General features: G+C 47.9%; 1 protein-coding gene across 1 annotated transcript; it reads right to left on the reverse strand.

Moving 5' to 3' along the window:
• Positions 1-5,251: 5,251 nt before the first annotated feature.
• On the reverse strand, positions 5,252-25,313 carry LOC139061051 (uncharacterized). The gene is made up of 4 exons (XM_070540489.1): positions 25,273-25,313; positions 10,754-11,011; positions 7,607-7,923; positions 5,252-5,666 (listed from the first exon to the last, which is right to left on the reverse strand). The coding sequence occupies exons 2-4, from the start codon at positions 10,931-10,933 to the stop codon at positions 5,351-5,353; spliced, it is 813 nt and encodes a 270-aa protein (XP_070396590.1). The 5' UTR covers positions 10,934-11,011; positions 25,273-25,313; the 3' UTR covers positions 5,252-5,350.
• Positions 25,314-26,669: the final 1,356 nt, after the last annotated feature.

Here is a 26,669-nt window from a genome sequence, read left to right on the forward strand (position 1 = left end):
TGGAACCTAAGCTTAATTTACCAAGGCAAAACAGACAAGAAATCTCGCAGCAGAATTTACGCTCTTCAAAGCACACTGATCGCACTTGTAAATTCAGGCATTCTTTCGAGTGTAGCGCCTGCGCAACAGGTCCACGCACTTTGTACACTCTTCGATTTACAGTTGTGAAACAAGAGTTAAGAACATCGGATCCTAACGCAATAACAGCTGATATTGTCTGTTAAGACATAATCAATGTTAAAGGCGCCAAAGGTGAACGCCACGTATCCTGACAAACTGAAACACTAAGAAAAAAATACGCGAAAAAATTCAACGGACACCTTTAACAATCAAGCCCATGGAGCCTTTACTGCAGTTATTACGGCAAATCAGTGTGATGCCAAAAAAGAGAAACTAAGTAAGAACAAATGAACGACACACAGTGACAGAAAAGAGAAAATCACCAAGAAATCGAGTAGCTCTTTTTTTTGCTTTTTGTTAGTCACTTGCAGAACAGGAAGCAAAAGAAATAAATAAATTTTAACTGCACTGACGCATCTAACTGTCCATTATTTACGATGATGACGACCATCATTTCTCAGCACGGTGCTCTCTTCTAGCGCGCCATCTTCATCGGGGCTGTCCAGAACGATTGTCAGTGCAAAATCATTGGTGAATTCCAATGGGGGATTCAGAGCACTTCCGGCGCAACAGTTATTGCTCTTTCTGGAGCAAACCTGTTCTATTGGTACATCTGGAACATTCCCATTGCAGATTCAGAGAACACGAATCTGGACGTGAGAAGAAGGACTTCGTGCAGCAGTCCACGGACTGCACCGGCAAATCGGGTGGAGGGGAGTGGCAGCCCCCGTGACGTACTCTTATAAGAATGTTTGCGTCTTCTGCAGCTCATTCCCTAACAATAAACGTCATCCATATTGCATGCCTTCTCATTCTTTAACCTGTAATCCTCAACGTATCAGATATGCTGCGGTGCGTTTAATGCACAAACATTCTGATTGAAGCATGGAATACGTAGAGTATAGACTATAGTAATGTCTTGGATACGCTGGACTGGGTTTACAGTTGTGATTCCCTCAACCAACCAATTACTAAATAGTGAAATACTATGCCGAGTAACTTCTGAATATCAATGTGTGTATGTATTTTTGTACAAATCTGCTCTACATGGCCAGAAATAAAAGTGATTAAGTTTTAATATGCTTTCTATGCGTGTGAAATTGTGTTTGGGAAAATCACTGGGATAAAATTGAGCTATTCGTCGTCCATTGCAACCGAACGTGCGCCTGATCGAGCACCCTGCTTTTCCTTCTGTGAAGGCTAAAACATGGAGCCCATTGAGTGTTCTTGGGCTCCACTATCACTTCCGGTGTATGTAGTCCTCAAAAGCATAACCTTCGAGATCTATTTCTATGACTGAAACAGAACCGGCATCGGGGCTTGGATTTGGACGCCAACTCCCCGCTTCATGATTTGCCGTTTCTGACATAAAAAAGAAAAAAAAAGCGCAGCGGAGGGCATCACATAAAAGGATTATACCTGGGATTACGTAACGTTTTTTTTTCTGCAGTGGTGGCGTAGAGGTAGAACACCCGCCTCGCGTGCAAGAGGTCCGTGGTTCGAATCCCGGTGCCGGCAATTTTCCACCGGATTAAAAAAAAAAATCCGCATGTTGTTAAAATTGCATAAACAAGCCTGGAGTGTGGCCTGATCCCGGTGACCAGAACCGGTAACGCACTCCCTCACCAGAGCAGGATTGGCCACCCTGGTGCAGTACTTGGCCACAACCTCCTATATGAACAACACAACCAAACCCCGGCCCTCAGTCCCCAGCAGCTGCGAAGCAACTGACCACGGCGGCGGTCAGACCTGCGACGCTGCAGAGGGTGCTAAGAATCACTGGCTCCGGACAGGCCGCCATTGGAATATGAACCTGGCAACGTTTAACGCTAGAACGTTATCTAGTGAGGCGAGTCTAGCAGTGCTATTGGAGGAATTAGAAGGCAGTAAATGGGATATAATAGGGCTCAGCGAAGTTAGGAGGCCAAAAGAAGCATATACAGTGCTAAATAGCGGGCACGTCCTGTGCTACCGGGGCTTAGCTGAGAGAAGGGAACTAGGCGTCGGATTCCTGATTAATAAGAATATAGCTGGTAACATACAGGAATTCTATAGCATTAACGAGAGGGTGGCAGGTCTTGTTGTGAAACTTAATAAGAGGTACAAAATGAAGATTGTACAGGTCTACGCCCCTACATCCAGTCATGATGACCAGGAAGTCGAAAGCTTCTATGAAGACGTGGAATCGGCGATGGGTAGAGTGAAAACTAAATACACTATACTAATGGGTGACTTTAATGCCAAGGTAGGCAAAAAGCAGGCTGGAGACAAAGCAGTGGGGGAATATGGCATAGGCACTAGGAATATCAGGGGGGAGTTATTGGTAGAGTTTGCGGAACAGAATAATATGAGGATAATGAATACCTTCTTCCGCAAACGGGATAGCCGAAAGTGGACGTGGAGGGGCCCGAACGGCGAGACTAGAAATGAAATAGACTTCATACTCTGCGCTAACCCTGGCATCATAAAAGATGTGGACGTGCTCGGCAAGGTGCGCTGCAGTGATCACAGGATGGTAAGAACTCGAATTAGCCTAGACCTGAGAAGGGAAAGGAAGAAACTGGTATATAAGAAGCCGATCAATGAGTTAGCGGTTAGGGGGAAAATAGAGCAATTCCAGATCAAGCTACAGAACAGGTATTCGGCTTTAACTCAGGAAGAGGACCTTAGTGTTGAAGCAATGAACGACAATCTTGTGGACATCATTAAGGAGTGTGCAATGGAAGTCGGTGGTAACTCCGTTAGGCAGGATACTAGTAAACTATCGCAGGAGGCGAAAGATCTGATCAAGAAACGCCAATGTATGAAAGCCTCTAACCCTACAGCTAGAATAGAACTGGCAGAACTTTCGAAGTTAATCAACAAGCGTAAGACAGCTGACATAAGGAAGTATAATATGGATAGAATTGAACATGCTCTCAGGAACGGAGGAAGCCTAAAAGCAGTGAAAAAGAAACTAGGAATTGGCAAGAATCAGATGTATGCGCTAAGAGACAAAGCCGGCAATATCATTACTAATATGGATGAGATAGTACAAGTGGCTGAGGAGTTCTATAGAGATTTGTACAGTACCAGTGCCACCCACGACGATAATGGAAGAGAAAATAGTCTAGAGGAATTCGAAATCCCACAGGTAACGCCGGAAGAAGTAAAGAAAGCCTTGGGAGATATGAAAAGGGGGAAGGCAGCTGGGGAGGATCAGGTAACAGCAGATTTGTTGAAGGATGGGGGACAGATTGTTCTAGAGAAACTGGCCACCCTGTATACGCAATGCCTCATGACCTCGAGCGTACCGGAATCTTGGAAAAATGCTAACATAATCCTAATTCATAAGAAAGGGGACGCCAAAGACTTGAAAAATTATAGACCAATCAGCTTACTGTCCGTTGCCTACAAACTATTTACTAAGGTAATCGCAAATAGAATCAGGAACACCTTAGACTTCTGTCAAGCAAAGGACCAGGCAGGATTCCGTAAAGGCTACTCAACAATAGATCATATTCACACTATCAATCAGGTGATAGAGAAATGTGCGGAATATAAGCAACCATTATATATAGCTTTCATTGATTACGAGAAAGCATGTGATTCTGTCGAAACCTCAGCAGTCATGGAGGCATTGTGGAATCAGGGTGTAGACGAGCCATATGTAAAAATACTGAAAAATATCTATAGCGGCTCCACAGCCACCATAGTACTCCATAAAGAAAGCAACAAAATCCCAATAAAGAAAGGCGTCAAGCAGGGAGATACCATCTCTCCAATGCTATTCACAGCGTGTTTACAGGAGGTATTCAGAGACCTGGATTGGGAAGAAATGGGGATAAAAGTTAATGGAGAATACCTTAGTAACTTGCGATTCGCTGATGATATTGCCTTGCTTAGTAACTCAGGGGACCAACTGCAATGCATGCTCACTGACCTGGAGAGGCAAAGCAGAAGAGTGGGTCTAAAAATTAATCTGCAGAAAACTAAAGTAATGTTTAACAGTCTCGGAAGAGATCAGCAGTTTACAATAGGCAGCGAGGCACTGGAAGTCGTAAGGGAATACATCTACTTAGGGCAGGTAGTGACGGCGGATCCGGATCATGAGACAGAAATAATCAGAAGAATAAGAATGGGCTGGGGTGCGTTTGGCAGGCATTCTCAGATCATGAACAGCAGGTTGCCATTATCCCTCAAGAGAAAAGTGTATAATAGCTGTGTCTTACCAGTACTCACCTACGGGGCAGAAACCTGGAGGCTTACGAAAAGAGTTCTACTCAAATTGAGGACGACGCAACGAGCTATGGAAAGAAGAATGATAGGTGTAACATTAAGGGATAAGAAAAGAGCAGATTGGGTCAGGGAACAAACGCGAATTAATGACATCTTAGTTGAAATCAAGAAAAAGAAATGGGCATGGGCAGGACATGTAATGAGGAGGGAAGATAACCGATGGTCATTAAGGGTTACGGACTGGATTCCAAGGGAAGGGAAGCGTAGCAGGGGACGACAGAAAGTTAGGTGGGCGGATGACATTAAGAAGTTTGCAGGTACGGCATGGCCACAATTAGTACATGACCGGGGTTGTTGGAGAAATAGGGGAGAGGCCTTTGCCCTGCAGTGGGCGTAACCAGGCTGATGATGATACGTAATGTTGACCACGTGGGATTAGGTACCATAATGCCCGATGAAAGCAAACTACCTGCAGTTGTTCATATACGACCAGCGGTTGCGGTAGGGTTTTTGTGCAACACTACAAATAAATCAAAAAAGTTGCGGAGCTCTATGACGCGCTCTCATGTGTCAGGAACGTTGTGACACCTTGCAGTTGGTCGTACAAGTTCGCGTTCCTTGTGAGAGGTTCGCATCTGAACGTCTGCAGCTACAACCAGAATATCTTGCTACAATCGAGAACACTGTACACAGGTTGCGGGCCTCAAGCATTTTCCATTCTGCAACCCCACCAGAATCTGGTCCTTGTGGCCGGAGTTTGAACCCACGATCTCTTTTGCTCATCAGCCTGATGTGTAAACTTATGATCACTATACCGACAGACAGGACAGGACTTAGCTTGGCTTGACCGGACCTGACGTGGCCCGACCTGACTGACGGAGAGATGGAGGGACAGATTGACAGACGCAGAAAAAAAAAGCGAAATCCGCGATAAAGCACACATTTCTTACAGTGTGCTGGGATGCATCCTCTGCGCGTAAACCCTATAGAAGAGGTTCACGCGCGCGAAGCCCTACACCCTGATCGCGCACTTGGTTTTCGGGTTCATCCTCGAACCTTCCTTGCAACCATAGACGCGCGCGAAGTCGCTAGAGTGCATCAGGGGCAAGTTGCAAATCATTTCGTGGTAGGGTCGCAGTCCGCACGAGAACCAGCAGTGGAAGGCGAACACGGCGGCGTCGCTGGGCACGGGTCCGAGGTTGATCGCCGGGGTCGCGTTCGCCCTTCTCGCCGCCTCCCAGGTTCTCCAGACCACGCGCAGAGCAGCGGCTGCGGCCGGAATGTCCGCGCCGACACCGTCTTCGTCTTTGGCAGAGGGCGCCAGACATCTGCGGCCGCATTTGCGGAACATTTCTTTTGTTCGCGAGCACTGTCTTGAGCATTGCCCCCCCCCCCCCGCCCCTATATAATCATTTACGCACTTCTACAGCTGCTGCTGTAGCCTCAGTCGGAGACTATTGCAAGATTCGGAAGATGGGTTCGTACCCTAGTGAATACTAGCCCCTTTCGTTCCATGGACGAAGGAGCTGAGCTTGTCATTAGTACTGTTTCATTTTTGCAGCATTCCTTTGCAGTGTTTTGCGGAGCTTCTGGTCGATGGCGCCGCAGGTAATCCCTCGGGGCAGCGCAAACTGGAGCGAGTTTATTCTGACGGAGGACGTAAAATGTGTTGACAACTGGGGTCTTTCGACGAAATTGGGCCATTTTCGGCCAGAATTCGGAATTACAGAGGGGGCCCAAAATGGGTGAGAAGACACGCCATCAGCCGTCAAAATTAGAAAAAGAAAGAAGCGCATATATATAAGCAGTAGAAGGGATACAATAGACGTCTGTACGGAAAAATTATTAGCGCTAAGAAAAGGAACCATTGCTGCCTTCAGCTCTATTCTACTTGGTCAACATTCTCAGATAGACCTTCGTTTCGTTTCGTTTTTGACAAGACGTTATTAGACCTACAGTTCACAAGCTCATGTGGAAACATATTCCGTTTTCTGACTTTCTGTCAGAAAAGTTTGTCTTAGCTTAGAAATCTGTACTTGAATAAGTGTTCAATGCGCTCATGTCTCGTTACTCTAAAAATTGTGAGCGTATTTGTCAGGATCAGTTTTAAATTGATCATTTTTGTGCTGGCAGAAAAACTTAAGGCGTAATAACTTCGCACACAGCAATTGCTAATGGTGGGTAATTTATCTCCCTTCTGCAGTTGAGACCGAGAAGTGTAATGATCATGTTTTTAATGCAAGTGTCATTGCATTTCGATGTACATTTTACAACATCGCCACATTATTGAGCTCGTTAATGGACGCAAGCATACTACAATACTCCAGTATTAGTCGAACGTTTAACAGACTAAAGACAAAAAAAGATAAGATAGACACCATTCTACATATCCAAGCCTATAATTCCGAACAACACAATATCGTCAGATCTCTCGCCGGCACTCCCAAAGTCTGGCATGAAGCAATACACTGATCCTGCATAGCTGTGCACATTTTCAAGTTTAATATAAACATTCTTCACACTAAGCGTGTCTAACAATTTCAGAGCACATGCAAACCACGAAGCATTGATCCGATAGGGTTATCTCACGGCGTCACGTGGTAGCTCTATCTTAGCTGCATCGCATGCGACGACAGCGCCACACGTCGCAAGGAGGGGTCATGGACCCTGCTCCTCCATACTGGAAAGTTGCCTTTTCTTTTTCACTCTCATTTTCCTTGTCACGTACTTAAACCTAATCATCTGCGATTTGTTCTTTGTTATTGGAATGCTTCAAATATCGAATACTTCCTTTCTTCTGCGCTTTTCCGTAGCTTCGTTATCTGTTGGCATCAGCCACAGAAGTGCTAAACGCTTCCCAGCTGTACGACGGGGAATCAATGAACCGCATAAATGGACACTGAAATGATTTCCATCGCTTTTTATGCGAAGCATATTACTAGAGCTCAACCCAGTTCCTCAGGCGCGGCGGTGTTGCCTTCGATACCACGTGACACCGTGACGTCACGATAGAGGAGAAACGGGGCTCGAACTCCCGCCGTCGCTCGCTGCGTCGCCCCCGCATCGGACGCGGTGAGCGTCGAGCAACACAGCGTTCGGCGCGACAACGATTTATTCATGAAGTGCAACGCCGCAGACACGGACACCGACGACACCGGCTTTTCTGCGAAGCGAGCTCCTTAACGCTGTCGCGTTAAAATAAAGGCTAGTATGCTTCGCATCCTGGGCTTAACCTTAGCTAAGCCACAGCCATTTTTTTTTTACTTGCCTGAAATTGGCGGCTGTAGTCTCTGAGGCGTTCGCCAGCCTCGCCACCGATTGGAAGTAGAGCGTGGCCGCCATTCGGACGCCCAGTCCGGCCAGGGCGAGGGCGTAAGGCCTTCCCGGTCCCAGCCACGGGAACTCCAGCTCGGGCGGCACCAGGCTGTACCCCCGCAGGGTGCTGGCGTCCTCGATCTTCCACTCCTGGTTCATGAACCGGAACTCCGGGTCCCGCATGAGACCACGCATGGCGCCTTTGACGGCCACGTAGTTGTAGAGCGGCTTCATTTTCATAGGGGGCACGGATGCGTAGAAGGCGTTGACCTGTCGTCGAGAACGTGGAAGACGCTAGTTGGCTAGAGGGAGCGCACTCTGCGCTCTTGAAACAGTTTCACCTTTTGAGGTGCATATTTGTCCTACAACAATAATCGTCGTCTGCCTCAATTGCTTGCGATTTCATTTTTGAAAACGCTGCGCTCGCTACTTTTCTTTCCGGAATGCTACACGTCACGCTAAAAATGCGCATGCTTTTCGTGACTTGAAAGTACCGGGAACGCAGTGTTAAAGAAAGGAAGTACGGGAAAGATAGATCACGATTATTCTTGTGGCACAAGAGAAGCGCCAAAGGGAGGAATCTTTTTAAGGGCGTAGAAAATTTGCCACCTTTTAGAGTGCATCTTGTCCCCAAATAGTTATCGTAATGTGCCTGGTTTGCTCTTTCTTTCAGGAAAATTCTGCGTTCGCTATACGTTCCTGCACAAAACGCCGTGTCGTGTTGGTAACACAAATGCTGTTATCATTACGGCCGTATGCTGCGCGCGCAGCGTCATACTATATGTAGGCACGCAAGACAGGCGGCGAGTACGGCGGGGGGGCGTAGTGTGCCCCGAACTGTGCAAGGCTCTGTTAGAGGGTGGTACTAAATGCTGTGTGAGATTGAGCCACCTCACTCTCGGTGGAGCGAGAAAAGACGGGACGTGTCTTCGCTTTACCTTTCCTTTCTTTCACATCCCGTCCATTCTCCGCATATGATAGTGACCGCAAATAAAGAAAAATAAAGATTCCGGGGAGAAGCCAGGACCAGACTGCACGCGAACTGATGCAGGCATATCACATAAAGAAGATAGACCAAGACTGTGTTAGTGACGCTTCCATTAGGTTGTTTCGATCGGAGATAGATTTTTTTGATAATCGGTTGCCCCGCTGGGCTGATCAATGTTCTTGGGAGCTGCGTTCTGCGCATGTTCTATTTGTCTATATATGCCCATGGGTTGCCGTGAATAAGACAGTTGAAAGTTACCGCCCATGTCGTATTTTTGTGTTCTCTTCCACTGTTCCCATCATTATTTGCCATCAATATGATATGCAGTAAACACCAACTAGGCCAAACTGAAGTTCTTCTCGTCCGTACACGTTGCTCCGAGAATAGCGAAGGTGCTTAGATTCGACGAGAAAAGGACAAATTGAGCATTTCAATTTGCCTCGTGCTTGTTCTGCTATTCGTAATATTTGCCACTAACCTGTATAACGCAAATTCACAAGCGAAAGCAGATAAGGTTCGCCTATTTCCACGCCGAGTTTACAATTACACCCCAGAGGGTATTAAAGTTTCACTCCACACCCTCTGTTACGCCTAGCTATTACTCATTTAGCTCGTAGCATCTCATAATAGAGGTGTGGGCGAGAACATAATGTCAGAACCAAAAATTTTCACACGCATAAGTGTGGTAATGGGTGCTTGGCACTTCTTCGAGCACCCTATAAGAAGAGTCTTCTGAGGATTGCCGCCAACTCCTATGAGCAGCAACTCGCCAGTACTTAAGGTAGAAATCTTCAATATTTTTGTTGACTGTACGGCAGAGCAGTGCCGATATGTATCGCCTAACGCAAATCTCAGCTGGAAGATCTCTCCCGTGAATATTATGAGCCCCGCCTTCGAACTTTAGGCCGCTGTCAATGATTCATTTTTGATTAAGACGTGGACTTCGTTGCTTAAGCAGTTCACTGCTAAGCGCGGTATAATAAAATGCGGAAGTTTAATGGGCCAGTAACGCGATGCAATGTGTAATTGGCAGATGAACTCAACATCAACAGCCCGAAAGAAGCGGGAATTGTTTATCACAAGAACAACCTGGTCGCCTTGAATAGCCAATACAGGATGATAAAAGGAGAGCAAACGAAAGTGTACTTGAGTTTGGCAAGAGAACAAATAGAGTTTGCCCTGCGTCAATGTGGTATGTAACGCTGGGGGAAGTGTAATGAACCGACTCATAAAGGCGCATCGAATAAAGGAAACTAGATACGGCCGGCGTCAGCATCTGGAATAAAACAGCGTATCAATTACGCTAATTGTCAACTAGTGCTTTATTTGTGCATCACAGGCCATGCGCAATAAAACATTTAATGGAGAGCTTCTTTCGTCCCCGGAAGAATGTTACGGACTCCCACGTTTTCTGCCTCAAAAGCACATGCATATCACGGAACCACCTTCCACAGCTAGCTAGTGGCATCGTTTTTGAAATATTTTTTCTACTGATTATATATGACTTTGTATGTGTTGTATGATTTCAACGTTGTATTGAGGTTTCGTGTTATCCACGGTGTTGGATTAGCCTCTATTTCGTTGCGCTGCTAAGCGCGCAAGACCATAGGATCGAATCCCCGCCGCGGAGTCGGCATTTCGATGGGGGCGAAGTGCAAGAACTACCCGTGTTCCATGAAGTGGGAGCACGTTAAAGATCGGCAAGTGGTCAAAAATAGGATAGTCCGTAGTTCGCCAGAGGTGGAATGCCTCATAAACAAGTCGTGGTTTTGGCACGTAAAACACAAAAATTGTACTCAGATTGCGTATGGTTGTGTAAGCTGTTTCGCTGTGCACACGCTATACAATAAAACCTCCTTACAACAATATTGAAACGTAATGTAGCGTTACTTCGTTATTGATATCGATATCGCACGTACTGCACTATGCGTCTGTATTGTGGTTCATCGTTACTTCGTTATATTCGTTATTTCCTGACATCTCTTTTCGTTATAACGAGGTTTCACTGCACTTGTTTCGTTCGCGCTTTCTTTTGTCCGTGTGCCATCGGTAATGCGCATTCGCACTGACGACATTCTAAAATAAATCACTGCAAAAAATAAAAACGCCCACCTTCTCGGGCTTGGACATCGACCGGTACAAGAAGAGGGCCTCCTGGTACGGGTCCTTGGGCGGCGGCTTGCTGCTGCCCACCAGCGTCCGGTTTTCCTCGCCCAGCAGCTCCGCGAAGGCTCGCCAGACGTCGTTCGCCGTTTCGCGCACGTCCTGTAGAGTCGCCTTGGGCACGACCATCCAGATGTGGGCGTTGAGGGCGGAGCGGAAAGCCGCGTGCGTTTGTGCAAGGCAGTGGCTTCGGTGCGCGGTGAAGGCCTGCGAGTTGCGGAGCGCTCGACTTTACTGTAACGACAGGTGCCGCTAACTCGCTAAGGTTTGTATTTTTCGGGGCCATTGACCCAGCCGAGCGTGCTTTGCGAACGCGTTTAAATGTGAATACGCTGCGTCAGGTTGCACACAGGCGTTATTAAAGCAATGCTGTTTCTTTTCAGCCAGTTCCTACTTTTGGAAGTGATAACGAAAGCCGGCAACATAGCTGCTCTGGAAATGTGTGAAAGTGTGAATATGCTGCGTCATGTTGCATACAAGCGTATAAGCGTAATACTGCTTTCTGTCTGCCAGGTCCTACTTCTGGAAATGACAATGAAATTCGGTTATATAGCTGCTTCGTGAGAACAATTTATTTACGCGATTCTGCCACAGCGTAGGCACCAGCGCTTCCCTCAACTTTTTTGTGGAATGTAGCTTTGTCGCGACGAAGTTTATTCGCTCATTACTTCTTGCCAACTCGCGTGCCGTAGTCGTAAAGTACATTTAACACGCTCTTCTCGTACGTCTAAGGACGGACACTTAGCAAGCTCGAACTTTGGGCAAGACGTGAGATATTTTAGACTGGTATTACTAGATTTGATCTCGAAGCGCCAAGCCTGGCGTTTCGAAAATAACTCCGACGTCATGACCCAGCAGAATGTGTTAATGCGCAGAAATAATTGGGATGCGCGGTTGTCTTAATGCCTTCGCGCGCGCCCGTTGTAGCGAGTACAGGAACAGAGTGAGGCACTGTTTCATGACGTGATGATGGATACAGCCCCTGGTTGGCAGTCGAAACTGGTTCGGTGAAACAACTGTTGCGGCAACTTAAATTTTAGGGGTGCGGGGACATTCGCCACTATTCCATCTGGTGTTATGATGGTCTGAACCCTGTAGTTAATTGCAGGAAAGGAAATGACAAGTCGACAATACCACTCGATTGCTTGTTTACCCAATGCAGACGGAACGTACTGCTTCTCTGTGAACGAAAGAGAAAAAAGAAACTTACGCGCAAAAAAAAAAGTGAGGCACTCCTGCCGTCAGCGTTAACCAGCGTCCTCCAACAACGTTCACTGGCGGGTAATGATTGTTTAGCGAACCGAAAAAAATTCCGCCTAGCCAGCGAGAACATTTAACAAATCGCACACATCTCGGACACCGAGTAAAACCTCCCGTCACGTTTTTTTCCACTTCGCCTTGCATTATTTTCCAGAGTAGTTGAAGGGGCGTAAACCGGTAATTATTCCACGGGCAGCAGAATATTACCCTACAGCAAAGTGAGAAGAAGTCCCGAGAAAAAATACCCCTTACCATGACGAGAAAAGGCTCCGCAAAGCAGAAAGCATGCAAATATAATGAACTCGTGCTGACGCCGCCCTGAATTTCAAGCGCAAGCTCGCCGTCACGTGACGGATTCTGCCAATGTCTGCTTTGGCCTAGTTAATCTTTCATCATTATGGAGGACTACATTTCAATCCAAAGAGCTCGGTGACTGAATTCGGCAAGTTTCAAGTTTGAAAAACTTCGGCCACAACGGCCAAAATACGAAAAAAAGATACCTCAAAATTTGTGAAGTCACACTGACCTGGCGCCGGTTTTTGTGGGCGGGAAAAACCGAGCAAAAGTAAAACTTTGACAATTTATTATCGTTTCCAGTACGCAACCTACTACCAAGAAATTGGCTAACACATAGTTTTGAAACAATACTTTATCAGTTTATAAAGAGATTTTGGCATTTCGCTTAAATGTTCCTCCGATCTCTGAGCTCTGTGCGAAGACTAAGAGCGCTTGCAAGAGTATACATTTGTGCTCGGCCCTCACACCAAATGCCCCATGTGCAGCTATAGCGAGACCGGCTCGACTCACACCCAAGCCAGCACGAGCCTCCGAGACACCCGGCGGCGAGCAACACACCAGCTGCTAGATTAGCTGCGCGGTGGACAGTTTGTTTCCCACGCATAGACCGCGGTTCGATTCCCGGCAGTGGTGGGTATTTCTTTCCAGCAGCTAACCAACACGAAGGTAAGCAAGTTTCTTAAAAGCGAAGAAGATCGCGCATACAGCTGATCGTCGCGAAGGAAGCACTCATTAGAGTGACGCATATAGCATCGCTACTTACAGGACGTGTACGTGCTACGGGCTTACGTCGCGAGGTCACCACGCAGACAGTTTTGCCATAGAAGCGGTGGCGCCTCGCATCCACCCTTGGCGACTACGCTATAGTTCGACGGAGTACAGTCGAAACTCGATCTAATGAAGTGATGACCACGCTCGATTTATTTCGTTAAATCGGGAAGTTTGTACACTCGAGGAAAGCATTTTTCGGCGCTTCGAAATCTTAAATTGTAACGTAGCTACACGCCAAAAGGCTATCGCTGCATCGTAGTTGCCCCTAATGGGGCGACCTGTGGCGTAAACCATGACATAACGAAAGCAACCACCACCGCCTCTACCGAGGCGGTGTTGAGTCCGCATTTCCGCACATGGGCGTGGCATGCAGTCTCATCAAAATAAAGCTAGGGCCGCGACTAGGGCGCCTAGATGTTCCAACGCGTTAGCTTTAAAGCCCACGTTCGAGAAAAAACCCGTATGCGTCAAAATTCGAAAGAAATCGCCGTTCTTTATTGCTCATCTATTACAGTAAAAAGCTTCGTTAAATCGACTTAGGCCAAGTTAGATACGTTAATTCGAGTTGATGACAACGTTGAACCCTATGGGCAACTGCCGCGTTACGGAAATTTCATCGTCAGATCGGGAACTTCGTAAAATCGTGTTTCGTTAGATCGAGTTTTAACTGTACTTATCGGAAAAACATGGGCACGTCTGCACAAGGCGTCAGATTCATTCGAGAACTTCATTGTGCAATCACTGTCAATGGGTAGCAGCAGTACGGCAGGGTTACAGATGCATGACGTAAAAGCAAATTCGGACGCATACTCACGGACGCACACCCGCTCAGCAAGTCTACTCTGACGCCACTTTTAGCGCAAGGCGGCAGTCTCCGCCGCCGCATTTACCACGGCCGTACTGTTCACGCCGGCTGCAGACGCCCGTTCATACTTGTCTAGTCACTGCGTTTTCTGTTTTGATTGGATCGCGGTCGCTGCAAGACGGCGGTGCTGCTCCGCGGCATTTCTTGTAGCGCCAATTCATCTCGCTTTCCCTCCAATGACGTTCACGGTTCTGATCCGCACAAAATCCGTTAGCGCGATAGCACGAAAGCAACCACGTGGACATTAGGCGCCTGAACAAGAACGAACACGCTTGAAGATGAGGTGCCTCACAACGGTGGCTGGATGAAGAGCGACCCCAGCGCCATTGCCGGCGTCGCGCCTCAACAGTTTGCGAGACGAGAAAAGAGAACAACCGTCAGCGTTTGCTGCTTGAAGTCGTTCCGGTCAGACAACTGTATATGATGCACAGTGTTGTAAGGGCAGCGCCGCACAGCAGGAACTCTAAGTGGCTGTACTCGCAAACGCTCCCGCCAGTAGAGCAATGGAGAACGCCGGTCTGCAGCTCCGCGGCAAGCTTATTGAGCGAAACCGTGATCGCGTGCCCGTGACTAGGGTGCGTCGTTTTAACGCGACAGCGTTAAGGAGCTCGTGTCGCAGAAAAGCTGTTGTTGGCGGTGTTGGCCGTGAGCAAAAAATCCCGTAAGGCGATACATAAATAAAAAACTGGCTGTGGCTTAGCTAAGGTTAAGCCCACGATGCGAAGCATACTAGCCTTTGTTTTAACGCGACAGCGATAAGGAGCTCTTGTCGCAGAAAAGCCGGTGTCGTCGGCGTCGGCTCATGCGTGCGGCGCTTGCTCAGGCGCACATTTCGTTGTCGCACCGAACGCTGCGTTGCTCGACGCTCACCGCGTCCGATGCGGGGCGCGTAGTCGCTGCGCCGTAGCAAAGCCACCTAGAAAGAGTCTCTGTAGCATGCCGCAAACTTCGCTTCTCATTCCAACGAGGAGCTCTGTCTCCAGGAGGCATCTCACCTCGTGAGTGTCTAGCAGAGGCAAGCGCAGCTGCTTATATACAGCCGCGACGCCGCGAGCGATGGCGCGAGTTGGAGCCCCGTTTCTCCTCTGTCGTGACATCACGGTGTCACGTGGTCAGCCTTGAAGACGACGCCGCGAGCGACGGCGCGAGTTGGAGCCTCATTTCTCCTCTGTCGTGATGTCACGGTGTCACGTGGTATTGAAGGCGACACCGCCCCGCCTGAGCAGCTGGGTTGAGCTCTAGTAATATGCTTCGCATAAAACAACCTGGAAGAAGGGCTGGGTGGGAATGGAATCAGGGTCTCCGGAGTGTGAGACGGAGATGCTACCACTCAGCCATGAGTTCGATGGTTCAAAGCGCGAAAAAAGCGCCTCTAGTGAATGCGGTATTGTTTTGCAGACAAACACACTGCGCGGCCCTCGCGTCTCAGGAGACCTCGCAAAACTCCGCGCTCGAGCCTCGCGTAAACGCGGCGACTTGCACCATCCACACCGGGACATCACGGCGACGGCGACGGCGCGAGTGTGCCTCGAGTGCCCGTATAAGTGCTTGTGCTCGATAAGTGCTCAATAAAGCAGAGATTAAATCCGACATCGAAACACTGGTGACCCAGACAACACAGCTACGGAATGCCATGTAACGTTTTTTGTTTGGCACGAAATAATTTCCGAACCTTGCATGTGTTCTCAGGGATGAAATTCCGCAACGTCATTGCGTGTGGAAAGCACGACTCCTTACCTGCTCCTCGGAAGAGTAGTAGTAACTGGAGAGCAGCTTCGGGCTCGTGAAGTGTATCAGCGACTGTATGGAGAGCCAGCCGAAAAAGTCCAAAGTCTTGGTATCCCCGAATGCGGCGTGCAGCATGAACACCGCCCTGAAGTATTTGGGGCGTTTGAGGGTCACTGACGGGATGTTGTCGAAAGACTGGTTGAAGTGGCGGCGCAGCGCGGCGTTCCAGGTGTCGTAGTCGGTAGACGGCGCCACCGTTGGGATGTTGCGTGGGTGAAGCTCGAGGGGCATGCTGCGACCATGTCACGTGCTTCCTTTTTAGTGTTTTTTTTTCTTTCACTAGCGTGGCTGTCAAAGAGGGCTACTAGGTACGCTCGAGAACGATACACATGCTAGCTTTCGTGGTTTTCTGAAAAAAAAGCTAGATGTCTCATGACGTTTTTGCTTCGCGAAAACGGGCAGAATGCAAGGAATATGATATGCAGAGTAATCTTGATGCGCATTGGTCAATTAGGGGCTGAATCAATATTACTAAGCCCAAGTTCTCGCATTATTTAGAGTACCTATATGAAAAGAGTATATAGCAGGTGTTCTTTGTTTAGCTGCACAATGTTTTGGAGTGAAAGCATCATGCGCCCCATTAGGCGAAAATCCTTCGTAGTGGGCGTGACGGAAAAAAATGGTACCGAAAATGGCCGACGACGCACTGTGTAAAAACACGTCAAAAAGTGCTAGGATTGACGTCAAATGTATCCTGAGGTTCTTGCAAGCAAAGTGAAGTATTGTCTTTGAAAAGGAAATTCAGTACGGTTTGATCTGTGTGGGAATCGCACCCCGGTCTCCACGGTGCAAGACGAGTACGTTTCGTCGAGGCCACGGCTGTCTTTTTTTTTTTGCCTCGCGGTTCTGGCCAGTCAAAGGTTCCCCTAATGCATGCTTCATTGCACACGTCACGTCGAAAACATCTGGCTGACTAAAGGTGCGCCCTGGAGAGTGCGTCACTGAACACGTGACAGCGCAGCTTACAGTGAAAAGGTGGCGCCACGTCACTAGCCTATAAAATGAGCGCGTTCATGATGCTTCGAGGTCTGCAAACGGTACACCGCTCTCGCGTTCTCAAACGTAAGCAGTCTTCAGTGTCTCTGCAGAATTTTTCGAAAATTGCCTTTGGCGGATAGCACATATCTAACCCTCGAGCTAGATTACTCGAGGAGGAAGTCATTAATTGTACGACAAATTAAGATGCCTAATTGATTAATTTGAGTAAGTGAAGTAATGAACTTTCTTGTTCAATTACATTACGGCGCGCATTAATGTTTGCTAGCCTGTGAGCTCAGAAGGCGTCCCCACTTGGAAAGAAGTCTCAGGATTAAACGAGTTTCGAGATATTAATCTTCCAACTGTCCGACAAAATGGACTGGTGTTCTAATTACTGTTGCGCTAAAATGCACAAAACAGCGTTTTCTCGAAAAAGTGCAACTGTGCATTTTTACCGCAAGTTTGACAGTGCTTATGTCGAAACCGGTGCCATCCTATCAATTCGTTCCAAGTCGATATGCCTTGACCACTCGCTAGCTTCAACTGGCAGATCTCCGGAACCATATACACGCGATATGGGTTATATAACGCGCAAATTTATGCGAAACAGCGTCCATAATGAAACCCTGAAATAACTCTTAAACCCATAGGCAATATGCCTTTCACCTGTTACTTCGTCTGGTTTTTCCCAATTGTACAACACGTTTCGCGCAAAATTAGTAATTGGAAACAAGAGTCGCAAGGTGTTGAGAAACTAAGTCATCTACTTAGGGACAGAGGAGGGGCAACAGCCAAACAGGAAGGAAAAGTGAAAATTAACAAATGTAACCATTATTCTTGAGAATAATTATGGATCAACATCTTTTTACTTAAAAAGCAAGTAGGGAAAACACCGCCGGAAGTGCAGAACAATTCCGCGTGTTTTGAGTGACGCATCTACAATTATGAGTCGAACCACCTGACGTATAGCCACTTCTCTGCTGTGCTTATGTGCGTGTTTTTGTAACTTATCGCGGTGGGCGCAGCGCGTCTAGAACCGCAGCGTACCCGCCGTGGTTGCTCACTGGCTATGGTGTTGGGCTGCTGAGCACGAGGTTGCGGGATCGAATCCCGGCCACGGCGGCCGCATTTCGATGGGGGCGAAATGCGAAAACACCCGTGTGCTTAGATTTAGGTGCACGTTAAAGAACCCCAGGTGGTCAAAATTTCCGGAGTCCTCCACTACGGCGTGCCTCATAATCAGAAAGTGGTTTTGGCACGTAAAACGCCAAATATTAGAACCGCAGCGTTCTGCGCGCTATGCGGTTGCGCGGGACTGGCGGCCACGTATCGTTACTCAACTTTCCAAATAACAATACGCAAGTTTTGGCGCTTGAGAGAGCAGTAAGCGAAAGATCGAAAAGAACTGGGATTGTTCGGCAAATATATGTTTCTCTATTATTCATCCACAGCTACTTCAAGAAACGCTACTATAGTCGGACACAATTTAAGCCTGCTTTGAAGCCCTGTCCATGCTCTCATAACCGCCAATCACTGTTCCTCCGCGAGGCTGCAAATAATTCGTACTTCAAATTTTCTTTTTACCCAAATAAGGCGGTAACCACAGAACAAAAATTATTACCACGTAATTTTATACGTTTTCTTTCGCCTATTATAGTGGTATGGCGAAAGCCTAATTTGTTATTGAACTGAAGTAGAATGGTTGCTTCGCTACAAATATATATTCTCAATTTTCACTTCAATTGGCGGTGAAGTTTCATGAGTAAAACGGGCTAAGCAGTTAAATGAACTGTACCATAGACTTTTCAAGAGTGAAATGCTCAGACTCCATGCACCTTGTACATGTCTGTTGAACGGCTCATTGCTTCCACCGATGAAAAGACACTTAAAGAACATTGGACACTCCGAATTTTTCAAGAGTATGACGCCATTTTGAAAAGGCCGTATAACGATGATTTTGTTTGCTTCTCTGATTGACTGGCAGAGTAACACAACTCCGCGCGGTCCGTGTGCCTTGGTTGCTAACTGCTGTTTTTTTAAAGTTGTATTCTACTACTGGAATTTTTCGTTTTACATTTTCGCTTGTTTACTTGTTCTTGGCAGCGTTCTCCGTGCCCTTCTTTCCTGCGCGAGTCCATTTGATGTGGTTCCTTGTTTGGCAATTAAAGTAGAGTTGTATCTCGCAGGCCTAACTGTGAGATGCGACTTATTTCATTTCTCTTTGGCGGGTTTACGCGTCTGTATGACGAATGGTGGACGTTATTCATATTTGTACTAGTAAAGGTACCCCCCCCCTCATTTGCATGAAAAGGTTACCTTGGGGCCGTGCATAATACACAATACTTCGGGGCCAAGTAGTGATTACGAAACTATAGATAGTCCGGGAATGGTCAACCAATGCCCGTGCGTCGAAATGCGTATATACTTCAGTTCGTGGGCGTGGAGCCGCTTTCTTCGTTGCACAAAACACGCCGAGCTCTCTCAACTATCTTTGATTACCCGCGTGTAAGGTCGCTCTGATTGTTCGTGTTCTTAATTGTCACGAATCGGCCACTTGCTGTGTGTATAGAGAGAGGGTTCGCTCCCCCCCCCATGTCAGCGGGGCAACCATTTCTGTGTTATGTGGGGTCACGGACCGCGAGGTGTTGGGTGACGCGTCGCGGCAGGCGCCAGGCGGGGAGTGCTGATTCCGGGAAATCGGTATTGTGCGCATGGTGTTGGCAGTCCGCCGACGGTCACACAGACCAGCCTTGAAACGGACCGCTGTACAAGGTATTGTGGGTCTGGCGCCCGAGTGCCTGACTAATTGGAGGCGCCACCGAGGTTAAGAAGGACTTAGCAACTCTGACCCCGTGCCGCATGCAGTGAGCATGGACCCAATCTTCTACGCGTCCGGAACGCAATCGCCAGCCTTGTTGTTGGGTGCGACTGCCTGTGTGGTGTCGAAGGCCAGCTTACCGTGCACGCTGTAGGAATGCGGTGCACACGTAAAAAGTGCATTCAGACGACGGCGTCTTGGAAACACGGACTCGGAGAACTTTGTCTTATAGACAATAAGTTTGAAGGACAAGGATGGCCATGCGTCTCCCAAACGGCCAAACTTTGAGTACAGCGGCACTTCGTGGTGTCGATGCCCCTGCTTCCGAGACCTTTGCGGCCTAGACGCCGTTGGGATTTGCAACGGTCTAGCGATAACTTCTTCGGGCCTGGCGTGTTTTGCTGAGCCCGTCACTAACTACGGAGAAATGAGAGGGCAACGGAGTTTTGGCGAAGAAGGAAAAGAGCTTTGTTTTCCAATATGTTTATTTTTGAGAGTAAGCCCGTCCCTGTGGGTTGTGGCTTAACAAACGGTTGACTCTGATTGGGAACTGAACCTGTGGGACGGGCCAACGGCCCTACCGCCTTTTTTTTCTTTGTATATTTGGGCTATAAAAATCGGGACGACATGTTGTCCCTCAGACTTGGCTGAAATCAGGATTGCTGATAGATCAGTGAGCCTCCGTACTATGTACGTTAAAACGAGTCTGGGCTCTAACAGTCATTTAGAAAGTCGAAGAGTGAGACTTTGTTTCTAAATTGTTCAAGTTTGTAATGTATTTGTTTTACCTGCCATGTATATAGAGCAGTTTACGTATAAACATTTCTTGTACATCTGACCTCATCGTTTCCTGCCTGCGTTTGATCAACAACTGCCGATCATCGTCCGAGAAGCTTCAAGTTCCAACGGTGAAGCGAGGACGGAGAACGAACGAAACTTCACTGGCGCAGCCGACAGGATCGGCAAGTCCCACAACGAGCAACGAGCAGCGAGCCAGGCGCAAGGAATCAGAGGGCCACCAGCGAATTCCGCAAGGGGTGCAATTCATCTGGACAAGGACGTCAGGCGGCGCCCCCAGCAGCAACGGGTGAGCGGGATTCCTTGCGTTTTGTCTAGGTTGGCATGGCTGTTGTTCAGTGGGGTTAATGGTGTTCACGCGCAGAACAGCAAATGCGAGTGAGGCTACCGTAAACATTGATACGGCATCTGAACAAATGAACAAAGAGAGGGTCAGACACGGCAGTTGTTTTCATCTTTTCAAGTACCAGAACACAGCCGCGTACATTTGATCATGCCTGCGCTGGCCGAGCGGGTTCGTTATCTGTTGCGTGGCCTCAATGACGAGGAATGTACAGATTATGAGACTGTAAAGAAGGCGGTATTAGATGAACTTAAGCTCACGCCAGCTAAATACTTGGAGAGGTTTGAAAAGGCATCTAAACGAAAGGAGGAAACTTGGGCTCAGTTCGCGTCCCGCGCTAGAACTTATTTGGCATATTACCTTCAATCTCGCAATGCAAACACCAAAGAAGCTATGACGGAGCTTATGGTCGCTGACCGCATGAAAGCTAGTCTAAGCTCAGAAGCCCTAGAATATGTTCTTTTGCGGGAAGGCGAAGATTGGTTTAAGCCAGTGGAGGTGGCGAAAGTACTCGAGACTTTCGAGCAAGCTAAAGGGAAAGGACGAGCAACTAAGCCAGCCCCAACAGCCTCAATGCTGCAGCACGCAAAACTAGCTAGCCCACAGAGGACAAATTTAAAATGTCACGCGTGTCACATACAGGGTCACCTAGCCTGAGACTGCCCAAACGCTTCAAATAAAGAACAGCAGGGGAATGCGCCGACTGTTCAAAAACAAAGGGTACAGAAGTTTGCTGTTGTAAGTGAAGAACCTCCACCAGAGCAAGAAAGGGTGCTAAGCGCTAGAGTACAAGTCGTAGCTCAAAATGCTAGTTCAGGGAGGTCAAAGCTGGATCTTATCCATATCATGTGCGGGGATATAGCAACGGAAGCTGTGTTGGACACAGGTAGTGAGATAACGGTCGTCCGTAAAAGTATGTTGCCCGTCGTTTTACAGGAGTCATCAGGAACAGTAAGACTCGAGTCGGCATTCGAAAAGACCATTCGAGCTAACCTAGCTACGCTGCCCGTAGGCATGCATCGCCCGGGGGCTGTGATACAACCGCAGAGGATCGAACTGGTGTGCGCGGTTACAGACGAACTTGCAAATGGGGTTGACTGCCTGCTGTCAAAGGAAGATTGGGAGCTACTACAGGCGCAGGAAAAAGAGGAGTTTAGACGAGAAAATATTCCGCGAGTAGCCATTTCCGTTGGGGTCCTATCAGTCGAAATGGTCGACAACACTGAGCCGGACTGTGGTCTAAGTTTCGAAGAAACGACAGAGGAAATCCCCAAATTGCAAGAGAATCGTTTCATACAAGATGTCAGTGGGGTGCCCAGTCAGCGGGAGGAATTTCGAGCTGCTCAGCTTGCCGATGAAAGCCTGAAAAAGGCCTGGGATGATGCGAGAAACGGCAAAGCTGGCATGCTCGTGTCAGACGGACTTTTGACCATTGGGATTCCTTAGCAGGAGTCAAAGTCAGACAACGGGTCCTACCAGAAGAAAGACGCAATGAGGTAGTGCCGCTCCGATCCCTGACAACGAGGGCCACATGCGAGGCTTTACTGGAAATTTTCAGTCGTACTGGAGTGCCGAGAACGATATGTTCAGAACAAGGTACTAACTTTAAATCTCAACTGACACAGTTAATGTTAGAAAAACTGGGCTGTTCACCCAGTTTCTCCACTGCCGAACACCTTGAGGGCAACGGAGTGGTTGAGAGATGGAACAGATTCCTCAAAAATATGTTGTATCATGAAATGGAACGGGACCGAAGAAAATGGGACAAGCTGATCCCTTTTGTTCTGTGGGCGTATCACGAAGCGCCGTTCAGGCTATTGTACGGTAGAAACCCAAATGGGTCCTTATCAATATTGCAGCAAATTTGGACGGGTGAAATTGCGGTGCTCTCAACTCTGAGAGAGAACTACGCCGACGTGGGGAGCCCGCTTACAGCTTTGACAAGGCGACGGGTTCCTAATTCAATTCCATGGTCGGAAGATGCGCAGTGCGCGTTCGAAAGTCAAAAGTTGACTCTCCGTCTGGCTGTCGCCATCAACACCCCTGAGCCTAATCAGCCGTACCGGCTATTCACTGATGCGTCGGCGACGGCGGCCGGTGCCTGTTTAGCTCAAATGTCAGCGGACGGAAAAGAAAAGCCGGTCGCTTTTGCTAGCCATCGCTTTAACCCGACACAGGCGCGCTGGTCGACTATAGGGAGAGAAGCCTTTGCTATTATTTGGGCACTCAAGAAATTTGACTACTGGCTTTTCGGAGCAGTGGTGAATGTTGTCTCTGATTATAACCCATTGTCATATTGGACAACCAGCACCCCGCAGGGGGCCAAGTTAGCAAGATGGGCGCTTTCACTACAGCGCTACAATGTAACGGTGCGTCACCGGAAAGGAACATGTACCGCCAATGCTGATGCATTGTCAAGGCTCTCGAATCGCTCATGGGAGCCAATCGAGTAAAGGGCTGAAAAGAAAGGATAGACAGAAACAGCCATGCCAGCTGGGACAGGCGTGAATGTTCCCGTTCACCCGAAGGATGTGTGCGTGGGACAGTTCAGCCTTGGTGGAACTTTCTGTGGCTGTTGTGGTCTATGTGTGTGAGGGTTATAAGACTGTGGACATACTATGTATATAACCTGCATATGTTACTTTGCTGCTGTTGTGCCGTGCAGTGCGTTGGAGTGTTCCTGTACATACATGAGTGTTTCTTTTGCATGCTTACTGTCATGAATGTGTTGAGCTTTCGCCCTTTTCTTTTATCGCTGTGAGAAAATTGTTTTTTTTTACATGGTCCTTTCAGTTCATTTTCCAGTTCCTTACGGACTCCGCAGCACCCGTGTTGGGCACCGTATGTCAATTTTCTTTGACGACGGAACCTTCAGAGCCTAAATCTTACGATACAGCGCCCTTGGGCTCTTGTAGTATAGCTGGGAACATTGTGAGCGCAGTATACTCTTTAGGAGGGACGTGTAAGGTCGCTCTGATTGTTCGTGTTCTTAAGTGTCACGAATCGGCCACGTGCTGTGTGTATAGAGAGGGGGTTCGCTCCCCCCCCCATGTCAGCGGGGCAACCATTTCTGTGTTATGTGGGGTCACGGACCGCGCGGTGTTGGGTGACGCGTCGCGGCAGGCGCCAGGCGGGGAGTGCCGATTCCGGGAAATCGGTATTGTGCGCATGGTGTTGGCAGTCCGCCGATTGTCACACAGGCCAGCCTTGAAACGGACCGCTGTACAAGGTATTGTGGGTCTGGCGCCCGAGTGCCTGACTAATTGGAGGCGCCGCCGAGGTTAAGAAGGACTTAGCAACTCTGACCCCGTGCCGCATGCAGTGAGCATGGACCTAATCTTCTGTGCGTCCGGAACGCAATCGCCAGCCTTGTTGTTGGGTGCGACTGCCTGTGTGGTGTCGAAGGCCAGCTTACCGTGCACGCTGTAGGAATGCGGTGCACACGTAAAAAGTGCATTCAGACGACGGCGTCTTGGAAACACGCACTCGGAGAACTTTGTCTTATAGACAATAAGTTTGAAGGACAAGGAGGGCCATCCGTCTCCCACACGGCCAAACTTTGAGTACAGCGGCACTTCGTGGTGTCGATGCCCCTGCTTCCGAAACCTTTGCGGCCTAGACGCCGTTGGGATTTGAAACGGTCTAGCGATAACTTCTTCGGGCCTGGCGTGTTTTGCTGAGCCCGTCACTAACTACGGAGAAATGAGAGGGCAACGGAGTTTTGGCGAAGAAGGAAAAGAGCTTTGTTTTCCAATATGTTTATTTTTGAGAGTAAGCCCATCCCTGTGGGTTGTGGCTTAACAAACGGTTGACTCTGATTGGCAACTGAACCCGTGGGACGGGCCAACGGCCCTACCGCCTTTTTTTCTTTGCATATTTGGGCTATAAAAATCGGGACGACATGTTGTCCCTCAGACTTGGCTGAAATCAGCATTGCTGATAGATCAGTGAGCCTCCGTACTATGTACGTTAAAACGAGTCTGGGCTCTAACAGTCATTGAGACAGTCGAAGAGTGAGACTTTGTTTCCAAATTGTTCAAGATTGTAATGTATTTGTTTTACCTGCCATGTATATAGAACAGTTTACGTATAAACATTTCTTGTACATCTGACCTCATCGTTTCCTGCCTGCGTTTGATCAACAACTGCCGATCATCGTCCGAGAAGCTTCAAGTTCCAACGGTGAAGCCAGGACGGAGAACGAACGAAACTTTACTCCGCGTATAGCCTCAATCGATTTCCATCCAACGCCTGGAAATATTCTACGCTCATCACATGGGTGAGCCTGTGATTGTGGGTGCAGAATGCTTTCACGCGCAATCAAGCCCGCTAATTATGAGTCATGTCCACGGTTACACGACAAAATTGCTGAAGAATTCTCACTGATCCACGGGGCGCTTATCACCGATTATCCTTGTTAAACCACCGATTATAATTGTTCCCCACAAGAGATTCACCCATGCGTAGTTTCCCCTATTCAACATTTACGCTGTGTGCGATGCCAGCTTGGCTTTGAAGCTTTCAGAAGCGGGGTGCAATGTTCACCCTACCTGTCGGCCATGGTGTTCTCGTAGGACGTGGAGGCCCCAAATTTGCTGCTGATTTCCATGAGGTCTTTGAAGAGCTGATCGGAGCGCCCCTTGTCCTTGGCCAGCTCCGGTGTAGACGCAAAGGTGGCGTACGTCAGCTTGAAGTGGCCCAGGATTCGCTTCGTCATCCTGTGCCGCTTCAGCATCTCAAGTGTGGTTATGAACTCCTTGTCCAAGTTGAAGGTGACAGCGGGCGACTCTCTGGCGTTGTTGCTGACACTCAGCTGCACGTGACACCATCGGCGAGAAATGTTGAAGCGACGATGAATAGCGATAATAATTTTGGTTAATTTAGAATAATAGGAATTATGATAATTTGGGCTCAATTAGCCAATAGACGACTTGCAAAATTACGATAGTGCGCTTTTCTTTTCAAGCCTTTAAGGCCGACTTCTACGTGAGGAATTACATTCAAACAATTAATTGTAATCCATTACATTTCTCGCTAATTTTGCAAATTAACGAATACTTCGTTTAAGCGATAACGCTTGTGGTTCCCGTATAAATTTAACAGCGAAGCTGTATGTAGCTACAATGTGGTGGTGGTCGATGTCCGCCTACACGGATCACGTCGAAACAAAAAAAAAAAAATTCGTCTCCAGTTCCTCGCGAATGCTTTCTGGCTCTCAATCTAATCTAAGTATCTCGAAAAAATTTGACTGATATTGGCAGCTCAGACGAATCTATCATTACGCTGTTTCATTTATTTGTCATAAAGAAGTTAGTTCACAGTGAAGTTGTAAACGCTGGAGAGTTCCGGTCTGCTGGCATTACATGGCCGACTACGCAGGGAGTATGGTTGTAAGAAATGGCTGTAACTCTTGTTTTATGGACACTATCGCGAAACAAATTATATGAAAATTAGCCGCTAAGAAGACTCCAACAATGCGCAGGAGTTTCATCTGCTTTTGCTAATCGCGTAGTTCACAGTGAAGTTGTAAATATTGTGCAATTCGCGTTTTTCCATGAATTCACGGACTTCTACGGGAAGGAAACGGACAGCCCCGTCTTTGTATGCTAGAATAAAACTCAAGCCCTTGCAAGTTTAATTCAGGTAATTAAGTTAAGAATTACGCTCAATCGCTAATTACAAACGAACATTCTATTTCGTGCACTCCTTTGGACTGCGCTCCAGTCAACGTATATCGTAGCTCGCATCGAGGCTCAGTTTAACGGCCACCTGCGTCGTATGCACGCTATTGACACGAGTGGGCGTTGTTTGTTGTGGTTGCATCATAGTCGCCTAGGCGACCTTATAATATATGTGTACAAATATACAGACACACGCTGATGCGTCGATTGAGGCAAAACGTACCACAGCTTCGCTGCTCGATCGTCTTTCTTCGCAGAGTGAAAGC

Source organism: Dermacentor albipictus, chromosome 6 (genome assembly GCF_038994185.2).
Source record: "Dermacentor albipictus isolate Rhodes 1998 colony chromosome 6, USDA_Dalb.pri_finalv2, whole genome shotgun sequence".
Taxonomy (NCBI): domain Eukaryota; kingdom Metazoa; phylum Arthropoda; class Arachnida; order Ixodida; family Ixodidae; genus Dermacentor; species Dermacentor albipictus.